Source organism: Squalius cephalus, assembly GCF_949319135.1.
Source record: "Squalius cephalus genome assembly, chromosome: 15".
In the NCBI taxonomy this organism is placed as follows: domain Eukaryota; kingdom Metazoa; phylum Chordata; class Actinopteri; order Cypriniformes; family Leuciscidae; genus Squalius; species Squalius cephalus.
This window is the reverse complement of record NC_137136.1, coordinates 4,899,165-4,925,836: the sequence shown is the minus strand read 5'-3', so window position 1 is coordinate 4,925,836 and position 26,672 is coordinate 4,899,165. Positions and strand designations below refer to the sequence as shown.

Here is a 26,672-nt window from a genome sequence, read left to right as displayed (position 1 = left end):
AGTTATATAAAGTTAGGAGTTTTTTTTTTTAATTTGATCTGTATTTATCTACTGCTACACTACATCATGGTTGAGATGAGTTCCTAGAAATAGCACAGATAATATTATCATTATCATCAATCGTCATTATCAGGGTAATGGAGATGTTGGAGAGTAAGTCAGTAATTTTTGTTAAAAAGGTGGAGAGGTATTTTAGAGCTCATTGAGAGCCCACAACATTATACAGCAGTGTTGGCTTTATTTAGCCCAATCATTACGCAACCTTATACAATTACACAGTCTTTCTTCGATTACATAACGTTTGCTTTTTCATAGGTACAAAACCTAAGGAGATTCAGTAATTAATAATAGAGTTCTTATCATGCGTGACATTTTTAATAACTTTTATCTAGTTTTATTTGGTAGCCTGAAAATTCTTTTCAAACAGGCGAAAGAAAAAAGAGAAAACAGTGAGTAAAACATGCAGTGTATTAAAAACAAAGTCAAATGTTTGCCTGCAATTTTTTTTTTTCCGGTTTCAAAGACATTTTAATAAGTTTCAATTTATATTTTCATTATTTTCTTGAAAAGTTACGTCCAATTTTAAAGGCACAAAAATAATCCCATAGAGTTGACAAAACATATATTACGCTCGAAAGACGAAGACTTGAGTGAAGGAAAAGAAAGAAATTCAACAAAAAATACTAAGAGGGCAAAAAGATCCAAGACACAAGGACACAAGTGAAAGATGGAGACTGACGGCTTCCTTTATGATGTTATCCATCTCAGTTTATTTGTATCATTTCTATGTCATGTTGATTTGTCCTTTATTGTAAAGCGACCTTGAGTTTTCTGAAAGGCGCTATATAAAATAAACGTACTATTTATTATTTAGTGAGGAACAGAAATGAGACGCATCCAATTAAAAGAAAACTCAAACGACTCAAGGACAGTAACAAGACAGTCAAATGTACGAATTCAGAATTCTGTTTGATGAATCTCAGCTGACACAAAAAGCCTAATATGAGGTTTTCTAGGACAGACACTGAACTAGTACGGATGGTTTTAAAGTTTTTAAACAACTTTAAACCAGCTAAGATCAGCAGCAAACAATTTCCATTCGCACTTCATGAACATTTTTTGTTCTTGGTGTGAAGAACGTTGAAAAATCTAAAGGACACTTTTCCACTAAAGAAACTTTTGTAGAATGGAAAGGTTCTGTGAATGTTTAAGGATCTTCATGGAACGATCAATGCCAATAAAGAACCTTTATTATTAGCTTATTATTTATATCTAAATTATTAGACATAATTAATTAGTCATAGTGAACAAATGTTTCTAATAAGACCCTCAACTGATTTGTACAGTGGCTTATGTGCATATTGTACTTTACAAAGATAAATATCTAACTAGTAAAATATTTTAGAGCAGAGCCAACCTAGAAAAACATTAATCACTCAATATAAAAATCTTCCAAACAGCAAAACAGACAGAAAGCAGCGGTGGCCCGCAGGATAAACAACTATTTTCTATATTTATTCTGCAACTGCTTCAAACCGGAACTTCAAAATATTAATTACATTAATAAACAAAAACAAAATAGATACAAATTGACACGCACATTAAAGGGAATCGAAAATAAAATGCATTTAAAAAACAAACATTAAAACTGTGGGAGTTCACATCATAAAGTGTTCTCCAATAAATGTAACAAAACAGTGTTTTTACAGCAATATTTATTTCATGTGCTTTTTTTCTTAAATATGGTTGTTTGAATATTCTAAACATAAGCAATATTATTGTAATATTAATTCTGAAGACCACACCTACAGATGTTTAAAAAAAAAATCATCCTATTTTAAGCGAAGCAATGAGGGCAACAAATATGAATTTGGATCAGCTAATCAATAATTGACCATAAATGTGAACATTCATATTAAATGAGTATAAATCTGCATAAGTCAGATTCAAAAGGGACTTCAGGTTCAGTCTTTAGTAATTAAAATTTAACACCTAATAAACAGCTTTCTGGATGGTTGATAAAACGGATCATGAATATGGATCAGAGTCTTTCATCTCTGGGTTGGCGGGTTGGTATCTGCCATTAGTCTGTTTTTTCAACATCAAAACAAAGACCTATAACAGATAGAGCCCATTAAAGTTCATCCCCAAAAATGATACATAATTTACTCATTCATTGGTCCTTCCAAACCTGTATGACTTTCTTGCATGGGACAGAAAAGATGATTAACAAAGTCTCTTTGCGAAACAAAAAAGATGAACAGTGATCGAGAGAAAGTCATATAGGTTTGGAACGACATGAGGGTGAGTAAACGATGACAAACGTTTCATTTATGAGTTGAACTATTTCCCCAAGACAACCAAGGTCTACTCAGGTCAAGCCTGGGATTGATGGACATGCTCTCAAAGAGCAGGATGCCGATTAAAGATCTCTTAAGGGACTACAGTGTAGGGCTGGTACGGTAACATCTTCTGCCTGTCATTGATGGCGAAAATCCAGGAAGGCTTCACAAAGCTCAGACTTCCATTTTCCATCAAAGCCTATAAAAAGAAAGAACAGAGAGTAAATGAGGATGAAAAGGAAGAAAGGACCTTGACTCGAGACATTTAAAGAGTTGCGAGAGCAGAGGGTTTTAATTTCTATGTGAACATCACATGAATGACTCGGGTTGAACAGAAACAGATCTGCATGTGTTGTGGGTCAAAACTTTCTCAAAGCCATTCAAATGCAGTCAAACCCTTTAAAGCAGGGTTCACCAATCTCGGTCCTGGAGGGCCGCTGTCCTGCAGAGTTTAGCTCCAACCCCAATTAAACACACCTGAACCAGCTAATCAAGGTCTCACTAGGCATACTAGAAACTTTCAAACAGGTGTGTTGGAGCTGGTTGGAGCTAAACTCTGCAGGACAGCAGCCCTCCAGGACCGAGATTGGTGAACCCTGCTTTAAAGCATGAATATATGAAAAGGCCTGGGTGGAGAGGCAATCTCTTGCAAAGCCTGACTAGCCTATGAAGCCACTTGTTACTGATGTTTGCCAAGTCAAGCCAAAGAGACCAATGAATTTAATAAAAAAAAAATCAATGGACGTTTCCAGTCATTTATAAATATTGGTTCTTTAAATAATTTTAGTCACAAAGGGCAATTTGCAGTAGAAAAATGTACATACAGCATAGAAAATTAACATTTTCTTGACAACTTCATGTATGTAACACTTTGAAATATATACCAAAGACCATTATGCTATTGAACTGAAAGCGTAACTCTCGCCAAAATGCAACCTAGGGTCTTTTTGTGATTCTACCTGAGGCGAACTTTCGTTTAAAAGCATAATTAGAACGGAAACGCCACTTTTAAGTTTGACCGTATTTTCGTTTTTGAATGGGAGTGCATGGGGCACGACTATGATAGCATCAAAAATCGCTATTTTTTAAACACTAAGAAGGCTCGACACAACATGAAACTTTGCTGGAAGTGTCACCAGAGGCTCTACACATGAACTCCAGCATTGAGAACATTGTTTGTGTACACAGAGTTTACTAAAACGAAAGGTTTTGAACAACTCACTGTAGCTGTTGTTGTTTCCGGCCGCCGGCATTCTGACAGTCAAAAATAATCGATCTCCGAATGCGAATGAACTGACTCTGAATTTCAGTATTGTTTCTTATTTGAGGATCCTTTTTCAAAATCAATATTGATTTTCACTAATGACAAAACAACAAATTATCTGTGAATTTACATGGAACTAAGCTTTAGGAGCTTTCCATCTTTATTCTCCTCCCAGTTACGTTGCATTCGGAGATCGACTATTTTTGACTGTCAAAAAGACCCTTGGTTGCATTTTGGCGAGAGTTACCCTTGAATTAAATCAACACTGAACTGAAAAATGACACTATTGTCTTTTTAAAGCTGCTTTAAAGTAGAATTTGAATTCGTCTCATATTTGATGAAGTTTGATTCTGTTATTGACCTGTTTATTACCGTGACGCTGCTTTGAAACTATTTATATTGTATAAAGCCCTATATAAATAAAGGTGACTTGACACCACCTGGTGATTTGTTCTGCTTCAAAAGAAATAAGGAAGACTCACATCCTCAAAAGATTCGTCCCATCCCTCGCTGGTGATGACAAACTGGACCTTCTCGCTCATATAGTCTTCAACAGCTCTGAGGAATCAAACAGATCAGATCATTTCATCGGTCACGCTCCACCTACAGCCTCTCAGAAGTGCTGCTTACAGACGCTTTACGCTCGTGCACGTCTGTCTCATACCCGTTAAAGGCGATGATATAGCGGTGAAGTTGCCTTTTCTGGTTGTCAGGGAACTTGCCGTAGAGATAGAAGCGCTTCCCTTTTAGGAAGTCTGAAGGAGCAAAAATAAAGATCATTCAATAAAGAGATGTTGTTGTTGATACTCAAGACTTCTTCGTCAAGGTGAACCGGGAGGCGTCAGACCTGGCAGTTCAGGGATGGGTTTATCCTCCTCTTCCTCAGCATCCGTGTTCTCATCTGTAGAGCCACCGTACAGATCTTCATCTTTCACCTTTCCTGGGCTCTCCTTTGCTGCTTTTTTCTTCCTGCTCTCCATCTCCACCCTAAAACAGCCGAACACAGGAGCATCTTGAGCAACTTTTTGACAGTCATAGGTGGTGTCCAACATAAATGTGAGGTCTTTTGTCTGATAGGTGGCACATATGATACGGCACAACGGTACAAATGTTTTAACCAGTGGAGATTCTGCTATCAATTATAATGCATCATCAAATTAGCCAAAATATTTAATAAATAAGCATGCACAGGGCTGGCCCATGCATTTGTGTTTATTAAATATTTTAGGTAATTTTCAGCATGGTCTGTATGACTGCATGGTTAAAAAACACATTTTTTGTATCACTGTTTCCATTAAAATATGAAGCAGCACAACTGTTTTGAACATTGATAATAATAAGAAATGTTTCTTGAGCAGCAAATCATATTAGAATGATTCCTGAAGGATCATGTGACACTGAAGACTGGAGTAATAATGCTGAAAATTCAGCTTTGATCACAGGAATAAATTACATTTTAAAACATTCCGATTGAAATCAGCAAACTAATATTAATAAATGCATTTCACAAAAACCACAGTTTTTACTGTATTTTTAATAAACTAGTGCAAAATGCCCGTGCAAAATTAGTTTTTGTGTGTGTTTTTAGTAGAGGTGGGCATAGATTAATTTTTTTAATCTAGATTAATCTAGATTAATTTTGAAATTAATCTAGATTAATCTAGATTAAAATGGCTCATTTGAATTCTGCCGAAGGCATTCAGAATATGTGTGCTACCCAAATAAGGACTATAAAAGTAAGTCTTTGAGAACGGGTTTCTCAAGCCAGGTGGCGCATTAGACCAGGGGCTCATCTCCTGTTTCCAAAATGCATCACAAACTGCTTGAGAAAGCTGTTCTACTCATAGACTGTAAAAGGTTACTACTGTACTGTTACCGTACGTAGGCAACATTAGGTAGGCCTATGTTATTATCAACTACTATAGGCTATCAATTAGGGATGGGCGATATGGCCTAAAATCCATATTGTGATATACATTGCAGCCTCTTGCGATAACGATATTATAATAAAACCATTTCAGAACAGGTTACACAGACCCTGCTAAACAACTACTAAAGGTTTTTTTTTTTTTGTTTTTTTGTTTTTTTTTGAAAGGGTGTATGTAGTTTTGAGAACATATATTGTGCAAAACTGTAAGTATACAACATAATTTTGCAGATAAATAAAATTTAAGTACACTAGCTGCAGAGACTTAAGTAGGTCTAATGTTTATTATGGCTTGGAGCTTATGAAACCCCAAATTTAAAATTAGAATATTGTCTAACTGATGTCTTTTCAGTTAAAAAGAAACACAACAACGATTCTTAAAATTGGGCGCTTTTAATAAAAAGAGATTATGTGCTACACCACTCACTAAGATATATTGGGAATAATACGCGCGCGCTGGTATTCAGTGATATGTTTCGTTTTGAATTTGAGGTGGTAGAACGGATTAGTCGTGTGTTAACTTACCGAACTGTTACCCCACACAGTCTACGTCGGACGGCTTAAATCCGAACCAAGTCCAAATAAGGGTTGCACCGATCTTTTTCAACAGCTTTCACTTTCAGCCGTGTTTACTTAAGATGACGACGAATATGATGCGTTGCAGCCGGGTGTACCTCGCGGCCGCGGGTAGATTGCGTCATCATAGCTTGTGTAGCTTGAGCCAGCTCCCAACGCTCCCAACCCAACTTGGAGAATAGATTAACGGCGATATTTTTTTTATCGCGCGATAAGAGTCTCGCGTTAACGCAGCGCGTTAACGCCGATAACGGCCCACCACTAGTTTTTAGTAATTGTTGGTTTGGTGCCCGTGAAAGAGACTGTGAACGCATTGAATTCAGGGAGCAGGCTAGGTTACTACAAATGATGGCTGTGAATAAACTATAATATTCAGAAGTAAACAGTGTAGCTCACTGAGTGTTTATGTATACCACCATCTTCTAAGTGCTAGTGCAAAATGCCCGTGCAAAATTAGTTTTTGATTGTGTTTTTAGTAATTGTTGGTTTGGTGTGTTTGAGTGCTCATAGTTACAATTACACAGCAAAAGTTCAGTGACATTTTTATTTGTGCATGGTAGAAAGCACACAGTGAACTCCGAGAAAACGCTGCGCTTGAGGAAACAGTTTGTGAATAGGCAACTACAAATGATGCCCGTGTAAGAGACTGTGAACGCACTGAATAGGATATGTTTAGTAGTTGGTGAATAGCATAGGCTACTATTACACAGTAGCGACAACGTTAAGCGCACCAGAATGAAATATAATATTCAGAAGTAAACAGCATAGCTGACTTACAGATTCAGTTAACATCCACAAATGAATAAGCGCCTCGATTCAGGGAGCAGTGCAAAGTGCCCGTGCAAAATCAGTTTTTGTGTGTGTTTTTAGTAATTGTTGGTTTCTTGGTAAAGAAAACACATTTTTACTCAAATTAATCAAATTGGATTTATCACGTTTTGGAACCAAACTATAATATTCAGAAGTAAACAGTGTAGCTGACAGATTGTCAGAATGTTTATTTTTAAACCACAACCTTCTTGGGGCTTCTTTGACCGATACAACTCTCTAGTGTCAGAATGTTTATTTTTAAACCACAACCTTATAAAAATGATATATTTAACGATATCTTTAGCATTTCTCATCCAAACAACGTCAAACTTGGCACTGCACTTACTCGTGCCCGTAGCGAGACACCTGTCAAGTTTGAAATCCATCGGACCAACGGTTCGAGAGATATGTGGTTAACACACACACAGACAGACAGACAGACAGACAGACGGACATACAGACAGACAGACGTTTCTGTAATTTATAGATAGATGCAGACAATCCTACTGACCCAAACATTTGACATATAGTGTATGTAAAATTTTGCACAATTCTTTGGACTACAGATGATTTTAGACAACATTATTTAAAAGCCTGAATAATGAGAACATCCAAAGACAATTATGATCCTTGATTAACACATGATGGCAATGTATTTGTTTATTTTTTAACGCAATGTCAGCTTTTATGGCTATATTCATGGCGAAAGCCAAGTTTAGCTACTCGAAAATAAAACTAAAATGTTTAAGATGAATTTTTTCAAAAAACCTTTAGACTACATTTGGGCAATATTTGTAACGCAATAAATATCTTACCTGTTCAGTTCATCTTCAGTGTCCATGTCAGAGGCGTCATCCTCTGTGAGGGGACGTACATCAAAAAACATTAATCAGGAGGAGTAGACGTTATGTCTACAATTTGCACAAATTCACAGTATTATTTTTAATAATCATGCAGTAAGCCTATTTTGGATAGTCCAGAAAATGAAATGCTTTACAAATGAAAGATCATTTTCTAAGTAAGACTTTACAATAAGGTTCAATTTGTTAACATTAGTTAACTACAATAGTTAACATGAACTAATCTAGATGTATCTTAGAAATAATCGTAGTTAATTTATGAATACATTATTAAAATCAAAAGTTGTATCTGTTAATACGGTATTATTTAATGGACCCGAGCAGACATGAGCTAACAATGAAGAGTTGTGTTTTTATTAACTAAACTTAACAAAGATTACACAGTAACATATGTATTGCTCATTGTTGGCGCATTAACTAATGTTAACTAGTGAGACCTTATTTTAAAGAGTTACTTTTTTTTTTTTTTTTGGAACTTGATAGAAAAAGCAAAACAAATGAATATCAGTGTAAAAACAGATTCACATTATAAAACATTTGAGACTAAAAGCATTTCCTCGTATTGACTTGTTTGCAACTGTGCTGGTATATCCAGCTGTGGTATAAATGCTAGATCAAAATCTCTCCCTGCTGATACATCTGCGCCATTTGCATAGTATGCTGTCCAACCACTCAGCCCTAATGATGTTCATGAAAATGGACAATGATTCACCATTTTCTTCTCTCATAGGTTTTAAGTTGCATGAACATGAAGAGCGAGGTTTGCTAACGCCAGCTCATGCGGCCCCTCAATTTACATAGAAATGAGAAACATGCCCAAGTCTCCTCTCTGCGAATGCTCCGGGCAAGTGTCTGTAACGCACTTCCAGCCTCTCCAATCCTACTGCTCTCTTCTGGCCCTCCATTTTTTTATTTTCCCTGATTGATTGGAGTGCTGCTTTACACGCACTTCATTAACCCGGCCTCTCCCCGTCCCGGAGTGACGGGCCCCACGGCAAACAGGTGGACATATTAACGATTTTCGAAGAGGGCATGAGCCTCAGGGCATGCATGTAGTTGACACGCCTGTTCTACCATGTTTGGGCAGCTGAGCTTCTGAAAACGAGGTAGACGGCAGCATCTTTAAACCTTTTAAAATGACCATTATTGATTTTGATGGAGGAGCACGGTGACGCATTATTGCTGTGAACGAACAATCAAACGCCTTCTCTTGTACATGACTGTCTCGGTTTACCTGCAGGATCTTACACTGATTCTGCTTAAAAAAGGCGAGAACGTGTAAGTTCATGTAGGCGTTCAAATGCCCCTCGTTTATTAGGGTGAAAGGTCATTAGCGGTTTAAGCAAAGGGAAATGAAAGCAACTACATTATCACCCATTACCCTGACTTGTATGTAAATTACTTTATTGACGTCATGTCTGTTTTTTCAGCGTTGTGCACATCTGTTTTGGTTTTTATGTCAAAAGTGGAGAACAGATTTGCTACAGTGCCACTTTCTTGACTTGTGTGTAAACCAGTGCTGTTGTTGTTAAAGGGTTAGTTCATCCGAAAATGAAATTAAGGTATTTGAATGAAATCTGAGAGCTTTCTGTCCCTCCACTGACAGCTACACAACTACACTTCAAAAAGTTAATGTAAAGATCATAAAACTAACCCAAATGAATTGATCAGTTTAGTCCACATTTTCTGAAGAGAATCGATTGCTTTAAATGAAAAGATTGAATTTAGGCTTTTAGACTAAGAACCAATGAGGTTCATTCTTGTGTTACGCAGCACGTTTGAGCTTCTGCAAGAACCAATGAGGTTCATATGCCATTCACAACCCATTTTACTTTTCAGCATTTTCAAGTGTAACAGGATATTCAATGTGTTGGGACTACACACATATTTTTGTCCAATCAAAAGCTCTCTATAATAAGAATGTCCCTCCCCTTGCATCAGACTAGAATGCAGTAGACTTTTGTTTTCAATGTGAAATAAGCACAAGACAAAAAAAAAGACCCTGCATTTGTCTTTTTTGACTTCATGTTGACTATTGTACTCAATTTTATCTCTATTTTATTCTGTCTTTACCTGGGCCTTCCGCATCCGTTGAGCCACCATACTCATCTTCCTCCTTAATCGGCTGCTTTTTTGGGGTCACATGCTTCTTTTCTGGTGTTTTCTAGGGAGGCATGAGAAAAACGATGCTTATGCAATTGGTTTCGGATTAATGTCACTGATGTGTTTCCTGCTCTCGAGTCAATGATGCATGTCGCAAAGTCAACAAATCTGAGGAGGATGTCTCTATGGCAACAGCACGCCGCACCAAGGTTATGTTGCTCTTTTTATTCACACATAAAGACCATAATGGGAGGACCGCATTAAGACGGGATTTAATGTTTCTTAAGACATGATTCATAAAACATATAAAAGCAATTACCGTTTTCTGCGTTTCCTCCTCACTCTCATCCTGTTCTGACTCACTCTCTGAACTGGACTCGGCTCCATCCATGAGATACCTGAAAAACACAATGAGAAACAGCAGACTGAGTTTTACTGGAACTGGATGGGAATGTCTGCTGTCCAAACATCAAGTACAGAAGCTGAAATAAGTGTGAATACTTTACTAGGGAAAGTAAGCAGGACTGTGATTGTAAAAAAAATACTTAAAATCACACTACCGGGAGATAGACGAGCAAATCAGACCTGGTATTTATTTGATTTATTACATTTTGCACATTTGCTCCATTTAAGGAATAATCCATCCAAAAAAGAAATTTGTCGTAATTTGTTCTTCTTCACATTGTTTCAAATGTGCATGACTTTCTATTGTGAAACACAAAAGGAGATGTTTAGCAGAATGTCCAGAGTGCTCTTTTCCAATCAAAATTTCAAAAAGCGTCATAACATTATTATAGCATATGAGTCATATGGACTATTGTTATAAGTTACATCATTTATTACACAGTCCATTGCAGTATAAATCAGAAAATGTTGTTGATAAAAGCGGCTTGGGGATTCTGCCCAACATCTCATCTTGGTTCATGGAAAAGGATACAATAATTTGATCAAATGTAAAAAATTTCAACCAAAGTTTAAGTTTTAGGTGAAATATTCCTTTAAACTGTACATGAAGAACATAAGCAATTATCGTCTACACTCAAGTGGATGTGTTTTTATCTCAGTTTTCGGAATAAGCTTCTGTGAGCAGGATAGAAACACGCTTCTTCCTGCACTTCCCATTCCACCTATATCACTGCTGGAAAAAAACAAAAAAAAACAGGTTTGTACAAGGACACACAACCGAGCTGATCTGTGTTCGATAGCATGAGAGGCGTGCATGGACAGACATACACCCTCCTCATCTTCAAAGGAAGTGGCTGCTTTAATTACCCATGGCAGATGCAGCTTTTAAATACAGAATACATAATCTGAGGTGGGCACTCAAAGCAGACACAATGGAGAGCCGGGCACAGAAGAACACAGCTGCCTCCCGCAAAACCAATCGACGATAACAGACGAGACGACTGCTAAACGAATAAACACACACAAAGCACACTCTGCGCTGGACTTAACACTAGCCTTTTATCAAGCAGCATTTATGATAATCAGTCGGACTGGGCAATATGCAACATGGCTAAAAAAAACATCTCAATATATTACAGCCGTTTGACAATAATCTTATACACACACAAGTCAAATATATATAGGGCTGTCAGATCAATTAATCACATCTAATATAAAAGTTACACACACACATACAGTATATGTATGCATATATATATATATATATATATATATATATATATATATATATATATATATATATATATATATATATATATATGTGTGTGTGTGTGTGTGTGTGTGAGAATGTATATGTACAACACATATACAAACACACATATATATATTGTTAGAGGCGCTTAATCACGATTAATCGATTTGACAGCTGTAAATAGTTTGCATGTATTTATATTATTACAACTTTTATTTCAGTTTTAGTAATTTTACTACATTAAGTTAAAGTACTTGTGCTAAATCAGAGGATGCACCAGTGAAGTAGATTCAAAATATTAAAACGTAATAAATAAAATACAATAAAAACCTGATACAAATAATCAAAGCATGTTTTTCACTAAATTCTATTTAATAGTATTTATTTATGTGCACCAGTATAACAATACATAAATAAATGATAAACTGCAATATTTACCAACAATACCAGTAATATTTTGCATATATCTCCATCTATCATGAAAAATTAAAACTGCATTACATCAATTATTGCAATATTGATAATGTAGGGCTGAGCAAATATGGGCAGAACTCTTTACTGCCCTAGTACTTCAAAAAGCCTTTTAAAGTTATACCTGTGAATTAAACGTGGCACAATGGCCTTCACTATCACAGTATGCTAATGACTATCTAGTGCAAGGGATTCATCAATATGCTGATTGAGGACTGTTGGGACACTCCAGGCACAGGATGGTTCTGTCGGGAGAGACAGAGTCGTTTGCACTTCAATGACACGTCTGTACCATTTGCTTTACAGGACACAGTACAGTAGATGCTTTCAACTACATACTGTTTATTTACTACTGTGTTCTAATATGTAACTATGCCATGTTTGGTCTCATCTGACAGCTTATAAACTGAAATGAATGGTGGTGAACTTATTAGAGATATTAAAGTATCCTAATGTACAATCTAGGTACTATTGGTTAAACATGCATTGAGGAGAATATGTTAATGTTCTTCTCCCCCTCTTGATCACTACCCATTTGCCTCATCTTTTGGTTTCTTGTCGTTGGGTTTGGTGTTGGTATTCCACTCATGTTTAACAATGCTTTGCTCAGGGTATAAGAAGGAAAGGTAACTGTTGATCTAGGAGAAAGGCTTTAACTCTGCCACTCCCGCACACCGGTGCGTAACCTCATACTACAAGAAAGGCTTTTACGGTCTCTTCTGCACGACAGTGCATTATTTGTTACAATTAAGTTTTCTATACAGTATGTTGTTCCATTCTACTGTCTGTATATTTAAACATGCAACTTAATAAATAACTTTGCCTGCTTTAAAGGCTTTGAGAATCTTTCCTTTTATCACTGATTACGTTGAAAGCTAAAGTGATTATAACTTTCATTATCTAAACGTTCATGTTAACTCCTACGTTTTCCTATCAGTTCTAAGGAAGACTTTTACCTTTAAAGAATAAGAGGTTAAAGAATAACAACAACTTTAATTGTAAATATGTTTAGAAATCTGTAACATGCGCTAGACTCCCACTGTCTAGTGCAATATTCTCTAACTCAGGTGATATTTATATTTATATTATTCATACTACTCAAAATACTGTAAATATGTTCATAATCTGTAAATGTTTATTCGGACTAAACCCAACTGTGACCCTACTTTTTTACTTTATACTATTTTTATTTATTTTTTATATATTTTTATTCTTAGAATTTGTATTACTATGTTTCTTGTTGTATTTGTATTTGTATATGTGCACTGGAAGCTTCAGTACCAAGAAAAATTCCTTGTGGGTGCAAGCACACTTGGCAATAAAGCTCTTTCTGATTCTGATTCTGATTCTGATTAATGGAGTCAGATTAATTATTTTGGAGTCAGATAAATATTTGAATTATACACGTCATCCTTCAACGGCCTTTTGTTCCGATTATTGGTTCAAAATAGCAGCGTAAGCTTCCAGCCTTACAATAATGTTGCATAATTTTATATTCAAAATAATTGTGAATATTTGATAGGGACCAGTACTACTGCACAGACTAGCCAACAAATGCAGCGGTTCATTTATTTAATTGCCTGAACCCAACCATGGCTGTTTTTAGTTTGTCATCTGTAGCTTTTTCTACACAAGCTCGCCGGAGCACAAATGCCACACAACAGAGGGAATGTCAAATCTGAAAAAACATGATTTGTATGATCATCCACAAATAATCATTAATCTGCAGCGATCAAATCTTCAGCAGCAGCGTTTCAAAGACATTGGACCTTGTGTGCCCTTTGCTATGAGAGTAACTTTAGTAACCAAGTCATTCATTATTCAGGACACTTTTTGCTTCACATCGCTGCACGCTTTGAACGGACTGCACAATCAGAGGGGTCGTTAAAGAGACCATCACTGTCTGTAAAGTAATGAGCTGCACATCATCAGAGCTTGTGCATCTCGCTTGAGTCAGTATCTGGGCCAGATCGATTGGTGTACTATAGTCCAGTTCCCTATGGGTAATTTAGGAGGTTCTTGCACAATACAGTCATAATTTAGTTTTCTACACTCGCAATCGATTGTTCAAACCACAATCTTGCAGCAGCATTTTGAACTAGTTGAAAACGTGACAATAGGGACTGAGACATCCAAGTGTAGTGCATTGCAGTAGTCTAATCTTGATGAAATAAAAGCGTGCATCACAGACTCCATGTCTCTGGGTGATAAAAATGCCTTAATTTTCGCAATATTCTTTAACTGATAAAAGCAATATGACAATTTAAAAACGTCACAAGTAACAGAAATAAGCACAAATGTCAGAGCATGTCAGAACACCTCCAGGGCCCAGAAAACACCTCAGACCCCAGGGAGTTAAAGGTGCAGACTGTAAGAATGACAACTAGTGGTCGTTCCTGTTGCGTGTGCTCAAACTGGCGACCCGTGTGAGCGCCGTCGAGTCTGAGGAGCAGGTGGCGGGAGAATCGACGATCTCTGATATTTTGAATTGGGCTGCAGTACCCATTTCGACCACTAGTCATTCTTACAGACTGCACCTTTAAACATGCAGTGCACAATTAGAAAAATTAATATTCGCTATAGCAAATGTTCCATGATCTGACCTCACATCTGTTGACTGCTACTAATAATTGACAAAAAAAAACTAAAGTTCTCTGACTCAATGCAGTTCGTTCTCACCGTTTGAAGGAAATCTTCTGCTTTGTTTTGTGACAGTCCATCACCCACTCTTTCCTGACGATAATGCCTCCGGCTGCCTTCACCTGACTGTACTTGGGCGTGTTGGCAAACGCACAGCTGCAGGAGAGAGAGACAAAAAGCTCTGAACAACAAGCACGAGGCGTCTCTGAATGCTGACACATATCATGAGAATCTGAACGCTTCATGACACTAATGCATGGGCTCCTTACATGAGGTGTGTGGAGTCTGAAGTCCAGTCGGGTTTGTATCGGCCTCCCATGGCCAGGGCTTTGTCCCGCAGCTCTCCGCGGAAGGGGTTCTGGAAGCCACTCAGGACAAAGACGACTCCCTCCAAGATGCGGTTGTAAGCAACCGGTTCTGCTGACTTGGGCTTAGGTTTGGGTTTTGGCTTGGGCTCTGGCTTGGATTTAGGACTCTCTCTCTTGTCTGATGTCTTTTGGCCTGGAGAAGAATTCAAGATTTGACACCATCGAGAACTCAGTTTGTGCAGTGGCTCATAAAAAGGAAGCCTCGAAATGACTTAAAAGTAGATAAAACAAACATTTCAATAACTACTAAAACAACAAAAAATATCTATTTCATGCATTGTTAACACAGTAACGTTCTATTTGTTAGTTAACTTCATCAGTTAACTAACAAACATTAGTTAACTTCATTAGTAAACAAACTAAAAATGAAAAATACTTCTAAAGCATGCATTAACTGATAATTTCAACATTTATTAATAGATTATTAAAATCAAAAGTGTTCTGTTAATATTATTTAATGGACTTGACATGAACTAACAATGAAGAATAGTATTTGTTTAACTAATGTTTACATTAATAAAGAAGATTAATTAATTAAAATACTAACAAATTTATGGCTCACTGTTAGCATTACCCATATTAGGGATGCACCGATCCACATTTTTTCACTTCCGATCCGATCCCGATACCTGAATTTGGATATCGGCCGATACCGATACTATTCCGATACCAGAGCTGTGTTTGCTTTAATATTATTATTATCATTATTGTTTATTTTATATGATGCTGAAATAAACTTCTCTCAACAAGCAAGTAATGATATGTTATATATAGTACATGTACGTATGTATGCATGCATGTATGTCCCAAAAGGCAACTTGAGGTAAGTATAAGGTCAGAAAAGGAGGTCAGAAAAACAGGAAATTAACAGGAAAAATCCCATTCTGAAAAGAAATATGCAATTGGGGTTTCAAATTGATTGTCATGATGTCAATATTTATTACATTCCCAAAATGTCAAATACTTGCGTCTTGAAATATAAGAAAAGTGCAAGTGTAACGTTAACGTTAAACATCTTACACACGCACTATCTGAAGGGTGATCCTCGCTCCGATGCAGTAAATGCTCGATCAACGTCAGCATCGTGCAAACAAACAAGCGGATTTTGCCTCAGATGCGCGTCAATTTCGTTTCAAACTTTTGCTTTTTACGCACGTCAATTTTTCTCTGGACGCGCGAATGGATTCAAAATAGACGCGGTAAACGCGAATTTGACGCGCTATTCGCATTTGGTGTGAAAGCACAGTAACGTGGTGCTTTTTTAAATGTTTGATTGCGTTCGTTGTGTTGTACGACGCGAGGGAGCTTCAAAAGACTCTGAATTACAGCTTTGCAAACATTACATTTTGCTGTCTTGCTCTGCGGTGTTTCCAGTTTGAAGTATTTCCACACAGCAGACGTTGTTGGCTAGCCGCAAACTGCGGAATGGATTTCCTGAGCGGGGGCGTGTCTCATAACCCTGCGTCTCATTGAGCCGCGCCTCCGTTCTGGAAATCCATTCCACAGTTTGCAGCCAGCTAACAGACTAGCCAGCGGGAATCACTTTTGGAGTCATTTCAGCAGACGTTAAAGCGAGCGCAGACATGACTCATGGATATCGGATATCTCCGCAGGTTGGATCGGGAAAATCCGATACGTGAATTACGCTGGTATCGGGTCCCGATACCGATACTGGATCGGATCGGCCCCATCCCTAACCCATATATTTATATAATATAGCACAGCCCTGCATCTTGGGAAAAAATTCAGCTGATTTGCAAAAGGACGAACCCTAAAATAGAAAAATGTCATGAATGTAAAAAAAAATCTGCAGAAAACTGATTGAATAGTTGTAACCTGGCTCAGAGGAATGTCTTTGTGGCATTTCTATTGATTAAGGGATAATACAAGAATTCTTCTTCACCACAAATGGTTGTAGAAAACAAAAATGCTACAAATGCACATCATGTTTTGTGAAAAAGTATGACATGCTATTTTGTAATCGACACCCAAAAATTAGTAGGAAACAAGTATTGGATTTGATTCAGCAAATATGATGCAAGCAGATGTAATATATTTTTATTTTAATTCACCTATTGTAAATTATTATTTTTTGCCTTTGGATAAACAGGATTCTCTCAGTCTTGAAAAACCTGGATATATGAGGAAGACTCATTTTAAAGTCATGGAAAATCAATAAAATCTTATAGTATTTTCATTATTGGAAATTTGTATATTTTATATACAATAAACCAAAAAAATAATAATAATCCTGATCCAGTAAAACCAGGAATGACTGGAAAAGTCATGGCGAATCATTGGTTTAAAAGAGCAAAATCCCTGAAGAAAATTCAGCTTTTTAAAACTTCAATCCAGAAATTTGTTTTAATTATTATTTTATCCCTGAACACTCCTAGTTTCTGAGAACAATTAACTTTATGTGTTCAATGAATATGACAATCTTGTTATTTACCGGTGGTGATGGGACTTGCAGTTGCACTGGTTCTTGCTTTAGATTTTGGAGTGGTAGAGTTTGGTTCAGCAGAGGCAGATGAACTGGGCTTTTTGGGCGGTGGACCGGTGGCTTCCAGACGCTCTTTACTGAACTCGAACTTCCTCTTCACAGGAGCCTTTAAAATACACATCAAGCATTGGTTCTCTAAGAACAGACTTTCTTTTACTCTGACGTGCTCTTTGGAGCTTGACAAGTACAATCACCATCCTCTCAACCATCATTCAATACAGGTTTGAAACAACATGAACTGTTTCTTTAATGTTCAAAGTTTTTTCTAAACAAAAAAGTGACATTCAAACACTTAAAGTCAGCATGAAATGGAAGTTGTGATAGTCTTTTCTTCCCTATTGTGACGTATATCAGAGTGAAACAGCTTCTCGGATCAGAAAAAAATGTAGGGCGGGGCTTGATTTTGTCCTCGGGGAATTGATTGGATGGTTGTGGTTTGCTATTGGTGGATCTCATGTGAGTGACAGGTTTCCCCGCCCTCACGCCAATAAAGAAGACCTTGCAAGTGGGAGGGGAAGTTATTTTGATTAAAGATTATGAGGCACATGAATTAAAATAAATAATGATGTGCATGGATCAATTATTTTTAATAAATATTGCAATATTCCATAAAAAAAACAGAAAAAAAAACAAGAAAAACAAACACATTCCATAAAAAACAATAATTGTTTTTTTATGGAATAAAAAAACAATTTCGATATCATGGTGATTTTAATATTTTCAATGGGGAGTGTTTGATAAGCGCTGATGTCCTACAGCAGGCGGAGCATCTTCATCTCAGATCCTGCTGAGATTCAGTTTTTCCAGTTCCAGTTATTATAAGGATATAATTCTGGAACGCTATAAAAGGTCAATAATCCATTGCAGGCGACCACAAAATATCTGCCACTTCAGCACAAAGACAATAGCGTCAGGAACTGTGTTCGCATCGGAGAGATGATTTATGGGGACCATAAGTGGAGCAGCTAATTTAATAAGGAAGTAAAATGCGCTACTCATTAGTTAGAGGACAGGAATACAGTTATATAGGGCTTGTTATATAGGGCTCCACACCTGAAGAGAGAAACACTGTGGTGTTCAAAGGTTTATGGTTGGAGAGATATGTTAATGTTTTTGAGAGAAGTCTCTTACGCTCACTCAAGCTCTTTACTTGATCGAAAATAGAGTAAAATCAGTAATATGTGAAATATAAAAACTATGGCTGGGAATCAATTAAAAAAAATTAACTAATTTATTGCACAATTTGCTGTAATTAATTGGAATTAATTGCATTTCCACCAAGCTTGTAATCATCAATATTTAAACTTACAATCACCTAATTAAATTAAACAACACATGAAAAAAAGGAACAGAAAATCCCCCTATATTAAAATAATATTAAACATGAATATATCAATATATTATTATTTTTCAATAATCAATCAACATAATCAATTTAACATATTACACCACCCAATACACCACAATTGTTATTATTATTTTTTTTCTACTAATTATCAAAATAAAATATAGTCCTACAAAGCTATTATTACCAGAGCATGTGATCAGAGCTTTTACCATTGTTGCATGATTGGAGCGTTTGGGCCGTTAACGACAGAGCCGCCGACACACACACACACACACGGAACGGAGAGCGCGCCACTGGGCCGTTAACTACAGAGCGCGCCGACACACACACAAATACAAACACGGAACGGGGTGCTGCGTTAATTGCGTTATTTTTTTTTTAACGCGTTAAACATTTCAAATTAATCGCAACAATTAACGAGTTAATTCCCCCAGCCCTAATAAAAACAAATTAAAATGGCTACTTTCTATGTAAATATATTTTAAAATGTAATTTATTCCTGTGATCAAAGCTGAAAACAGCATCATTACTCTTCAGTGTCTTCAGTGTCACATGATCCTTCAGAAATCCTTCTAATATCATTCAATCATTGCTGATTTGCTATTATGATGAATAGAAACATTTCTTATTATCATTGTTGAAAACAGTTGTGCTGCTTCATATTTTTGTGAAAACCGTGATACTTTTTTTCCAGGATTCTTTGCTGAATAAAAGAATTCTTTCCAAAAGAAAAATCTTACTGCCCCCAAGCAGTAGCCATACAACTAAATAGAAGAAGAAGAACAAGAAGAACAAGAAGAAGAACAAGAACAAGAACAAGAAGAACAAGAACAAGAACAAGAACAAGAACAAGAACAAGAACAAGAACAAGAACAAGAACAAGAACAGAACTGATAACTCGCTCCATCCATCCCTAGTTCTGATCTGATTCTGATACCTGTTGTGTGCTGGTGCTGGTGCTGCTGGGAGACGACAGTGTGGACGAACCGTCGGACTTCAGAGCAGCGGTGGCGTAACTCAACCTCTCATTCTGAGGAGACACTGATAGAAACAAACAGGTAATAATGATTCTGTGATTATTAGATTTACTTCTGTGCACTTCTGCATACACATGACCCAAAATGAACATTCACCAAGCATGGATTAAAATCTGTCTTGGAAGGAAATCCAAAATTATGTTATTATGAACATTCAATATAATAAAAAAAGTTGATTTGAGACACGATACTGATTTCATGATACAATACTCTCAAGATACTTTAAACAAAGACAAAATAGAGCTAAAAATAATAATAAAAAATTACAGAGATATATACAACTATACTATTTTTTTTTAAGTCAGACTATATAAAGAGTTATAAAGGTTTAAATATTGTATTTTATTAAATAATGCATTTTATTTTTAAATTATTATTAATAATTAATAAACATCTCAAATGTATGCTTTGATGTCTGGTTTATCATATTTGATGCTAAATTAAATCTGTCTAAACTTTCCTTTTGGGTGAACTATACATGATACATAGTTGCATTTTTTGTTTTGCAATATATTGTGACAAGATGTATTGTTACACCCCCAAAATATGCCAGCTAGGCCTGTCACTATTATTGATTATTGATTGCGGTTATTTGATCAAAATAGTCGATCTTCGAATGCGAATGAACTGACTCTGAATTTTAGTATTGTTTCTTATATGAGAATCCTTTTTCAAATACAAGGTCAATATTGATTTTTACTAAAGACAAAACAACAAACTATCCATGAGTTTATATGGAACTAAGCTTTAGGAGCTTTCCATCTTTATTCTCCTCCTGTTATGTTGCATTCGGAGATCGATTATTTTTGACTGTCAGAATGCCGGCGGCCGGAAACAACAACAGCTACAGTGAGTTGTTCAAAACCTTTCTTTTTAGTAAACTCTGTGTACACAATGTTCTCAATGCTGGAGTTCATGTGTAGAGCCCCTGGTGATACTTCCAGCAAAGTTTCATGTTGTGTCGAGCCTTCTTAGTGTTTTAAAAATAGTGATTTTTGATGCTATCATAGAAGTGCTCATTCACTCCCATTCAAAAACGAAAATACGGTCAAACTTAAAAGTGGCGTTTCCGTTCTAATTATGCTTTTAAACGAAAGTTCGCCTCAGGTAGAATCACAAAAAGACCCTAGGTTGCATTTTGGCAAGAGTTACACTTTAATACTGTAATATGCATTACCTTTCAGTCCTGTGCTGGATTTAGCAGTGCTCTCTCTGCTAAAGAACAGGCTTCCCGGCTGGATATTTGAACCAGAAGAAGGGGATTCGTCTTTAACACGGAACTGACCCAGTTTAGTTAGTTTCTGTCAGGAAGAGAGACAAAAGATCTCAAGAGCCGTCAAACAGCAGGACACTGAACACGAGCTGTGGAGGAACAGCACTCACCGGTGGAGTCGTGATGGGAACATCATTTCCGTCTGGAGGAGAATGCAGCTTTATAAAGGTGATTCCATATGCTATTGCCTACACACAAACAGAGAACAAAGGCTCGCGATTCACACTCTTACTGTCGTGTCAGGGGCATTCGTGTTTGAATTAACGTGAGAGGAAACAATGTTCACCTTGCTGTAAGGCTGACTGCATACAATCTTCACGCAGTCCCACTTCTCTTGCGCCGTGGCCTTCACCAGCTGGTTGGGTCCGAAGAAGCGCACTCGGTTTGAGTTTGTGCCGTTGCGGCTCTCTGTGGGTGACATGAAGGACGACGTGACCAACAGAACCTACAACAGATCGCAAGAAAGACACATTAACACCAACAGCCTTGAAAATCACACGTTCTTCAGAATCAGAATCAGTTTTATACCTCAGGTGGGATTAAAGGATTAGTTTACTTCAGAATTAAAATGTCCTGATAATTTACTCTCCCCCACGTCATCCAAGATGTTCATGTCTTTCTTTCTTCAGTCGAAAAGAAATCAAGGTTTTTGAGGAAAACATTCCAGGATTTTTCTCCATATAGTGGACTTCAATAGGGTGCACTGGTTTGAAGATCCAAATCTCAGTTTCAGTGCAGCTTCAAAGGCTCTACAGGATCCCAGCCAAGGAATAAGGGTCTTATCTAGCCAAACGATCTGCCTTTTAAAAAAGATATCTATCTATCTATCTATCTATCTATCTATCTATCTATCTATACTTTTTAACCACAAAATGCCTGTCTTGCACTAGCTCTGCGATGCGCTACACATTACGTAATCACGTTGAAAGGTCACATGTGTTCCGGTTCAAAAAGGCGATCTCTCAATATCTCCTCCAACTTTAAAATTGTCCGACATCCTTGCTTTACATTTTTATCATTTATTTATTTTGTAAATGGCGTTTGACTAAGTCTTTGCACATCCGCTTTGTAAACACTAGGTCAGAACTTCCGCCTATGTCACGTGTGACCTTTAACGTGATTACATAATGCGTGGCGCATCGCAGGACTAAAAAGGACATAAACGTTGTTTTTCTTTTTTTAATGACAGATTGTTTGGCTAGATAAGACCCTCATTCCTCGGCTGGGATCCTGTAGAGCCCTTTGAAGCTGCATTGAAAACCTAGTTGTACCACATTGAAGTCCACTATATGGAGAAAAATCCTGGATTTCTTTTCGACTGAATGATGTGGGGGTGAGTAAATTATCAGGAAATTTTCATTCTGAAGTGAAAAATCCTTTAAGGAAACAATAAACATAACTTAACATAGATACAAGATATAGAATGTTAAAAAATAAATAGATATACAAAAATAGTTTACTATTATAGTTAACTAAAACCAAAAAAATGTTACTTGATCTAAAATAAAAGTTTACTGAAATAAAATAATATATATATTAAAATTTAAACTAGGGCTGTCAAACGATTAATCGCGATTAATCGCATCCAAAATAAAAGTTTGTTTTTACATAATACATGTGTGTGTACGGTGTATAATTATTTTCTATATATAAATACACACACATGCATGTATATATTTAAGAAATATTTGCATGTATATACTGTGTATATATATTTATATTACATATAATTTATATTATATATAAATATTTTATATATAAATAACAAATTTTCTTAAAAAAAAAAAAAAAAAAAAATTATATATATATATATATATATATATATATATATATATATATATATATGCATGTATGTGTATTTATATATAGAAAATAATTATACTCCGTACACAGACATAAATTATGTAAACACAAACTTTTATTTTGGATGCGATTAATCGCGATTAATCGTTTGACAGCCCTAATTTAAACTAGTTATTTGGCAAGAAAATATTAGGATAAAAGCATCTGCTACATGTAATGTAAATTGCTGGTATATTTTAGGGGTGTAAAAATATATTGTGTCATGTTATATTGCAAAACAAAAATGCAACAGTATATTTGTGTGTATATTTCACCCAAAATGTAAGTTTAGTCAGATTTAATTTAGCATTTAAATATTGTAACGGTGCATCAAATAGGACAAACCCAGAAGGTCACAAATTTGAGGTTGAAATGAAATAAAATACAATATTAAAAACGTTTTAAATGTATATAGTCAGGGAGTCCAAGCATATGCATCCTCTGTTTTGTTTTTTTTACACAGCCAAAAAAAGTAAAAACTAAAATGATTAATAAAATCTATACTAGTCAATAATACTAAAATAACACTGACCACTAAAAGATGTGTACTGTATAGGAGATGTATTGTCTATGCAGCTATTATGTTGAATGTGTTGGTAATTATAAGAGCAAAAAATAATGGGTGTCACAAATAAATATATATGAATTATACATATTGTGCTCACTAGGTGATCTACTATGGGAGAGCGTTAGGTGTTCATAATTGAGATGGAAAAGATTTTTATTGAAAGATTTTTTTTTTCTTCACAAAATGTAACTTTATTATCACCTATACAATATCCAACTACTCTTGTGATTGTTTATATTGTCACAAAATATAAACTATATTATCGTCCAGCTCTAATCTGCTAAATGCAACTATTAGGCATGATAATATTAAGATATTGTAAACATTAATTTCCTGTAAAGCTAATTTGAAGTAATGTGTATTATCTGAACTTAACTGGATAATAAATAAATGAATGTATTCTAAGATAATGCCATTTAAACTGTTTGATGCTTTTAAAGCTTGTAACTTTAAGACGCACCTCAAAGTCTTGATCTTTGACTGACGTGGAGTGTCCAACAAGGACCTCAATGAAAGCAGAGCCTTCGTTTCCAATGTCTATGCTGTGAATTTGCTCTTCCTTTTCCAACTGGAGAAACAACAGAGACAAAAATGTAATTTTGATATGTTTATTTTAAATAATAAATAATTAAAAATATTAATAAACAGAATATTAACATATTAATATAACAGAAAAGCCATACTTGAAGAATGACTGAAACTTGCTTCTCTCCAGGTCTTGCAGCTTTCCATTTTCTGTACGTGTCAGAGCTCAAGAGGTTGTCTGCCTTGTGAGTCTGTGCAGAAGGATTGAACAAGTCTCATCAATAACAACACTTTTATTTGGTCATTTACATCATGTTATTAGACTAGCTTCATTCTTCCTCGTCTTGTGAGAGTGCTTAGATGTTTTAATAGTCTCGCATTTAACCTTCAGTATTAAAAAAAGAGTTAGTTTCATTCATTTCTGTGAATCTTTTCAAATGAACTGTTTCAATAGACTTCTCTCTGTCCTCATATACAGTCTTCTCTTGTTAGTAGATTAGTATATGTTGATTTTAAAGTGGCCTTGGGCTTTTGGAAAGCCATAAAATCTTATTACTATGAAAGTTCTTAAAAATCAATTTAAAAAAAAGGTTAAAGGTATTAAGGTATATATAAATATAGACAGTGTATACTTACATTGTCCTCACTGCTGCAAGACACGACATGCTTAAGTTTGATTTCAGGCATGTTCGTCAAATTAAACACTCGTCTCTGGTCTCATAAAATCTGAAAAAAATGTACAACAAAGGAGGATTTCATTAATAATGAACATTATAAATGTAAGTGAAAGCTTAAAGATGCAGTAGACTTGAATGACCTATAATAAACTTCTGAGAAATTAATTGTTGAGATTTTTTTCACCACCTTTCCAGTTGTTTGAGATTGCTGGATTAGATTTCTTTTTGTTTTTGTTTTAAATCATTCAGACTGATTCGCTAATTGATCACAAATCAGACATCAAATCATGTCTAGCAAGCAGTTTTTAATCTACAAAAGAGTAATATATAAATATTCTAGTAACTATGGTCAGATATTAAACTATAGCAGCATTCATATTTAAGAATAATATGAGCATTTCTGTTCACATTTTGCTGTAATCTAACCTACGACTTATTTCATTATAGTCTACTCAAATATTTGAGTGTTTTGGCCTCATAAAAATACAACATTATTTAAGAGATCAACTCAATCATTATCTAAACGAGACAGACTTGAAAACATTTAATATCTAGCAACATATTAATATGTTTTGTTTACACTGAGTGTCTGTCATTCATAAATACGAGACTAAGTGCGTCATCAGCTCGCATCTGGACCAAATGATTGTCAACAGTGTCTCTGGTGTAGTTTAGCAAGTATTCGACCATTAAAGCGACTAGTTAAGTTAACTAGCATGCTTCATAATTTCACAGCGCCCTGTTATTAGCGAACAATGGAGCTGCATTGCAGCGGTCATTAAAGCGACAGAAACAGGGCTGAAAACATTCAGACACTCAATTGAATTAAATCAAGAACACTGTAGCGACGTCTAAAGTCTACAGACCTCAGTTATGTGGCTTAATGTAGCTTGTGTGGAGACTGTTTCACGGACACTCACGCATACAAACTCCCTCTCAATTCACAACACGTGACATCACTTCCGCCGACCGTCGTATCACAGGCAGAGCGACGCTTCATAGGAAATCAGTGGTAAAGATGGTGAAATAAAGGTCCGTTTTAATTGCAAACCATTCAGGAAAAATATTTGGAAGTTATCAAAAAATCAAAATCTAAAACACAATGATTTAATTTACAAATTGAGAGCTCTCATGCATGAAGGAATATTTTATTAATTTCCAAAAAGTATAATAATCATGTCTCTATGTCAATCAGTCTTTTCCCTTTCTCACTGCTATGAGAAACTGAAATGTTGATCAATAGCCTTTCTTTGATACTTGTTTTTAATAGGCCTAGATGTTGTATTTTTCCACCTGCACAGCTTTAAGGTTTTCTTTGAAATGCCATCTGACAAGTCTTGCACTTACCACACTAACTATGTTCCCCTTCTTCTCGGTTGCATGACAAGATCAATCTTAGTGTTCAAAAAATGTAACCTTTTGCCCATTTCCCTGTTCCAATCTCAGCCTGCATGTTTTAGTTTCCAATAAACTCTGTTTTATTTGTCTATTGTCCTCAGGACGAACCTAAAATACTTTCAGTTCATGACTCTATCTTGTATCATTTATGAATATATTGTCCATGGAATGTACAAATACCACCTTTGAAATATACTGACTTTTCAATGATGCAAAGAATTTTCACTAATGACTTACTTTTAAAGCGCATGTCAAAGGAAAATCATTAGACACTCTCAAATGTGACTTTCAGCTCAGTCAGTGTTCATTGAAAATAACCTGATTTGATAAGACTGATTTGCAGATCACTGATTGGCTGTTCAATTGAATGGCGATTAAAACACACAACATAGTTATAAAGCCACTTTTTGTCTATTCAGTGATGTTGCAAACAGCCAAACAAACAATATTCACTCACATGCATTTCTTCATATTCTTCAAACT

General features: G+C 35.8%; 1 protein-coding gene across 2 annotated transcripts; it reads right to left on the bottom strand.

Annotated features, from left to right (window-relative positions):
• Window positions 1–456: 456 nt before the first annotated feature.
• Window positions 457–25,805, bottom strand: xrcc1 (X-ray repair complementing defective repair in Chinese hamster cells 1). Of its 2 annotated transcripts, none has more exons than XM_079895127.1 (18): window positions 25,658–25,770; window positions 24,751–24,840; window positions 24,273–24,365; window positions 24,050–24,157; window positions 21,466–21,624; window positions 21,290–21,367; window positions 21,084–21,207; window positions 19,807–19,910; window positions 17,471–17,627; window positions 14,920–15,151; window positions 14,690–14,806; window positions 10,202–10,280; window positions 9,853–9,943; window positions 7,735–7,777; window positions 4,454–4,593; window positions 4,271–4,361; window positions 4,089–4,164; window positions 457–2,541 (listed from the first exon to the last, which is right to left on the bottom strand). In XM_079895127.1, exons 2-18 carry the CDS (start codon window positions 24,799–24,801, stop codon window positions 2,434–2,436), a joined length of 1,851 nt encoding a protein of 616 aa, XP_079751253.1. In that variant the 5' UTR covers window positions 24,802–24,840; window positions 25,658–25,770; the 3' UTR covers window positions 457–2,433. The 2 variants fall into 2 exon arrangements, with proteins under 2 accessions (XP_079751253.1, XP_079751254.1); XM_079895128.1 differs by having other exon boundaries at window positions 745–2,541; window positions 25,712–25,805.
• Between the last annotated feature and the right edge of the window lie 867 nt (window positions 25,806–26,672).